This window comes from Oncorhynchus gorbuscha, linkage group LG08 (genome assembly GCF_021184085.1).
Source record: "Oncorhynchus gorbuscha isolate QuinsamMale2020 ecotype Even-year linkage group LG08, OgorEven_v1.0, whole genome shotgun sequence".
Taxonomy (NCBI): domain Eukaryota; kingdom Metazoa; phylum Chordata; class Actinopteri; order Salmoniformes; family Salmonidae; genus Oncorhynchus; species Oncorhynchus gorbuscha.
Window position 1 is genome coordinate 28,033,497 of NC_060180.1, and position 5,000 is coordinate 28,038,496.

The window sequence follows — 5,000 nt, forward strand, 5'->3', positions numbered from 1 at the left end:
AATTCAGAAGCTTTCTCAAGGTCCACAATACTCTGGCCATGCGAAGCGACCGTTCGAATGACGCTCTCGATTTTGGTGTCCAGCTCAGCAATAGTGGCCTTAAGATCCTCAGCTATAGCAACACGTAGCTCCCCCAAAGCCCGGGTAAGTTCTGTAAGTGTCACGTTGTTGCATGTGCCTCCCGTCATGTCTGTCTCGTTGTTTAGTGGGGAGTAGGCCTCCGCTGTGGATTTATTGTCCTTTGGTCGCTTATTACTCGGCATTTTCATATAAAAAGTTACAATCTTGTATTAGAAAGAAACGTTTGTTGTAAAAAGTGCAATAAAGTAGGTTAAATTAGATTATTTTGCAAAAAAGTTGCAGGAGCCTCTCACGCACAGCCGTTCACTCCAACATGCTAGCTCCGCCTCCGTATCATGATGTTTTGATACTGTGATATTACCTTGGTACTGGTATAGCTTGCAACACTACACTGTACATCTTAACTTATTTTGAGAAATGCTAAGGGAATTGGTCAAAAGATTGTTGATTTTTCATTAACTCAGCCATCTGATTTTATGTGTCCATTTTTAAACCACTGTAAATCAACTCCGCAGTGGCCTTGCTTTATTCTCGGACTGCTCATGTCTTTTGTGTCATCCTCTGATCCCGTTCATTTCTGCTCGTAGCTATATTTTCAGTATGCAGTTTAAATTTTAACAGCGTGGAAGTTATAAAGTTCATGTGACTTTTACTCCTACTTTTCTGTCAACAATTCTCTCCTGAAAAACAGCAGTTTGGAGTCATTTTAAGGACAGTCCTGATTTTGTTTCTTGTTGACATTTGCTAGCATAGGTTTTCCAGTGTCATAGCAAGCCTGAGGAAATGGTTTGACTCCGGAGCCACACTAAACTATGACATCTTGTTCACAGGGATTCCATTCTGGCCGCAGCAGCACAGAACATTTCAAGGTGACTAACGCACTCGGTGCTTCACAGCCCAAAGCTTTCACTTACCAGCCTTTTGCATCGTGCTGTGACCCTTGTTGTGTGTACCTTCTCTCTTGCAGACAGTCCCAGTCCCCAGCCTGGGTGGGAGGGTTTGGATCCCCGGCACCGTCCCAGCCCGGTCCTGTGATGCCCAACCAGGGAAACTTCAACATGGCTGGCTACCAGACACAGTGATCAGGCTCTCACTCTAATCAGTGGGAATCGGTGGACTTTCAGTTAGGAGAACATAAAGTAATTAACATTGTAATCATCTGGAGAGATTGTGTTTTTAAAGCAGAGAAGATCAGGAACAACAATAGTTTACCTCTTTTGAGGAAGCAAATGTTATTTATAAAGACAGGTAGGGAGTTGTTTTTATTGGCTGAAGTTGTGTTGTGTACAAATTAAATGTCAAGAAGAAGTATGGGAGAGAAGAACTCGGACTGAATTTTCACGCTTTTATATAGGGGATATCTTGGTAAAGATTTTTTTGATGAGTTTTAGTTGACCACTTAATGTAGTTAAATACAGACTTAATTTCATTTATATACCCTAGTTTGTCATAGGACATTGCACAGGTACATATAGAAAGAAGTTGTACATTTTCCAAACATAATGCTCTTTAAATTAAATTGTTAAGAGTTTCTGATTTTTGTTAAATCACTTTCTGAACATTTGATAGATATGAGTGAACACATTTTCTGTCTCCTGCTTTAAGACGTTTAGCATTTTGGCCCAACAAAGCACGTTAAAAGCACTTTTAGGGTCAAATTTGCTTTAAATCTTCAAAGGCATATAGATTTGTGTGCCATTATGTATATTTACATTTATTTACTTCACATTCTTCATCTCCTGACATTGTACTAGCTGAGTTTCTTGATAATGCGTGTAAATCTCTATGCTATTTTTTTTTTTTTTTTGCTTATACCTGTAAATGTCACGTATAATGGAGAAGGGTCATGGAAGGCCAAACGTGTATATAACCCTCGAACACCTGATTTGAATTGAGGGTTTCCAAGCATGTACTCTTTAGTATCACAGGAGCTCCACAAACCTAATGTTGTATATACTGTAGATGAGTGTGCAATGCAGGGCTGACATATTGAATCTATTCAATATCATTTACAAAGAAGCCTTAATTTAAATGTCAGTTACTGCACCAGTTTATTTTATTCAAGGAAGCTTCTTAGAAGGTTGAACTCTAGATTTTAGTGATGACTGATGATTTTATCATTTTCAAGTTGTGCCATTTTCAGCTAATAGCAGGAGACAAGTAATGAGCATTTCCTGGAGACATTTTGAGGGTGAATTGCACGTTTTTGAAAATGTATTATCTTGGTTGCTCAAAGTATTGAATGTAAAATGGCAATTGTTTTAATGACGAATAAAGTTCAGCAATTGACAATTCAATTTTCAATGTAAAAGGGTCTCAATAAAAATAATTATTGGAAGAAAATAAGCTGTGTTCAGTGCGTTTACTGTAGTCTACAAGTCTCGAGCTATGTTTGCCTCAATCAGGAGTAAATATTCTAAAACTAATGTGTTATAACAGCTTTCAAGATTAAGCACAAGTAACTACTTGAAATACTACACTGCTCAAAAAATGAAGGGAACACTAAAATAACACTTCCCAGATCTGAACGAATGAAATATTCTTAAATACTTTTTTCTTTACATAGTTGAATGTGCTGACAACAAAATCGCACAAAAATGATCAATGGAAATCAAATGTATCAACCCATACAGGTCTGGATTTGGAGTCACACTCAAAATTAAAGTGGAAAACCACACTACAGGCTGATCCAACTTTTATGTAATGTCCTTAAAACAAGTCAAAATGAGGCTCAGTAGTGTGTGTGGCCTCCACGTGCCCGTATGACCTCCCTACAATGCCTGGGCATGCTCCTGATGAGGTGGCGGATGGTCTCCTGAGGGATCTCCTCCCAGACCTGGACTAAAGCATCTGCCAACTCCTGGACAGTCTGTGGTGCAACGCCACGTTGGTGGATGGAGCGAGACATGATGTTCCAGATGTGCTCAATTGGATTCAGGTCTGGGGAACGGGCGGGCCAGTCCATAGCTGCTGACACACTCCAGCCACATGAGGTCTAGCATTAGGAGGAACCCAGGGCCAACCGCACCAGCATATGGTCTCACAAGGGGTCTGAGGATCTCATCTCGGTACCTAATGGCAGTCAGGCTACCTCTGGCGAGCACATGGAGGGCTGTGCGGCCCCCCAAAGAAATGCCACCCCACACCATGACTGACCCACCGCCAAACCGGTCATGCTAGAGGATGTTGCAGGCAGCAGAACGTTCTCCATGGGGTCTCCAGACTCTGTCACGTGCTCAGTGTGAACCTGCTTTCATCTGTGAAGAGCACTGCGCCAGTGGCGAATTTGCCAATCTTGGTGTTCTCTGGCAAATGCCAAACGTCCTGCACGGTGTTGGGCTTGTAAGCACAACCCCCACCTGTGGATGTCGGGCCCTCATACGACCCTCATGGAATCTGTTTCTGACCGTTTGAGCAGACACATGCACATTTGTTGCCTGTTGGAGGTCATTTTAAAGGGCTCTGGCAGTGCTCCTCCTTGCACAAAGGCAGCGGTAGCGGTCCTGCTGCTGGGTTGTTGCCCTCCTACGGCCTCCTCCACGTCTCCTGATGTACTGGACTGTCTCGAAAGTTGCAACATTGAAATGCAGAAAAAACTTTTTTTTCCATAAACAAGCTCTAAATCATGTTTGATGCACTCTGGATGTCCAATTTTTGCTGTGCTGTCTATTTGAGATGAAATGAACATTGTGGACAGTTTTCAGCAAGTTGCAACATGGAAATACAGAAATAAGCACTTTTCCATAAACAAGCTCTAAATCATGTTTGATGCACTCTGGATAAAAACATGTTTTTGTTATGTTTATTCGAGATGTTATGAAAACACTGTAGACCGTGTTCAGCAAGTTGCAACATTGAAATGCAGAAAAAACTTTTTTTTCCATAAACAAGCTCTAAATCATGTTTTATGCACTCTGGATGTGCAATTTTTGCTGTGCTGTCTATTTGAGGTGAAATTAACATTGTGGACAGTTTTCAGCAAGTTGCAACATTGAAATGCCCCCCAAAGAGTAAGCGACACGTTGACTTTATATAGTGTACCAAGAGATGCCTTTCGCCCTAATAATGTTGTGTCTTTTTATTGGACTAAATGCAGTTTGTTAGTGCTTCCATGCCCTGCCCTGATCAAATCAAATAATGGACAATGCGTTTACCTCAAAATCTAGGCAGTGCATTCAGCATTTCTTTTTAGGCTTGGAGACTGTCAATGTCTGTAGTCCATTAGGGCCCTGTAAAATCCCCCCCTCCAAACCCTCCCAAAAAATAATAATTCCCCGTTGACCGTTTGTCCCTGCTTCTGCAGGCTTTCGCTCTCAAAAGTACACCTTTTTAATCGAAATATAACACAATTAGATGTTCTATGTCCACGACAACATTTAAAACCCTAGCAGGAAACCACTTTTGAGGTCTGGGGAAAATGGAAGACATATCGATTTTGGGGTGTAGTTACACTTTTTTAGGCAAGTGTGCGCCAGGAAGAGACCTTTGTTTGGTTAAGCGGTGTTGCTGTAGCGCTCATGTGATTGCGGAGTTTGCAAAACAAATGGCCACTGGATTGATGCAAATAATCATGATATAATTCTGCCAGGCTTACTTTGCAGTTAACATTTGATTGAGAAGGTATTTGTGGGAAGCCTTTCCTTCTCTACCACAAGAAGGCTATCATGAGCCTCATCGCCAACGGCTACACAAAGTGTAGACATGCATGTAAAATGCATGCATGTAAAATCCCCTTGAGTTGATTTCCTCCTTAGTTCAAAGCATTTTTGAATATTGTTGAATTTCGGTTTAATGTCTGTATTTCGTGATTCCGTGTGGGCACGCTGTATTTTATAGGGCCCTAGTCCATGAAGTTGTCATAAGTATGAACCTAGGATATGCCCTCTCCCCCACCCCCCCCAAGAGTGAAATATATGGTC

The 5,000-nt window shown here is 41.4% G+C and overlaps 1 protein-coding gene across 3 annotated transcripts in view; it reads left to right on the plus strand.

The window, feature by feature from the left end:
- The window catches only part of tial1 (TIA1 cytotoxic granule-associated RNA binding protein-like 1), a 32,962-nt gene extending 30,535 nt beyond the window's left edge, over window positions 1-2,427 (plus strand). For all 3 annotated transcript variants that reach the window (XM_046359028.1, XM_046359027.1, XM_046359029.1), the window contains exons 12-13: window positions 912-950; window positions 1,049-2,427. In XM_046359028.1, the coding sequence (XP_046214984.1) occupies window positions 912-950; window positions 1,049-1,163 (154 nt within the window). In that variant the 3' untranslated portion in view covers window positions 1,164-2,427. The remainder of the gene's footprint in view (window positions 1-911; window positions 951-1,048) is intronic.
- Window positions 2,428-5,000: the final 2,573 nt, after the last annotated feature.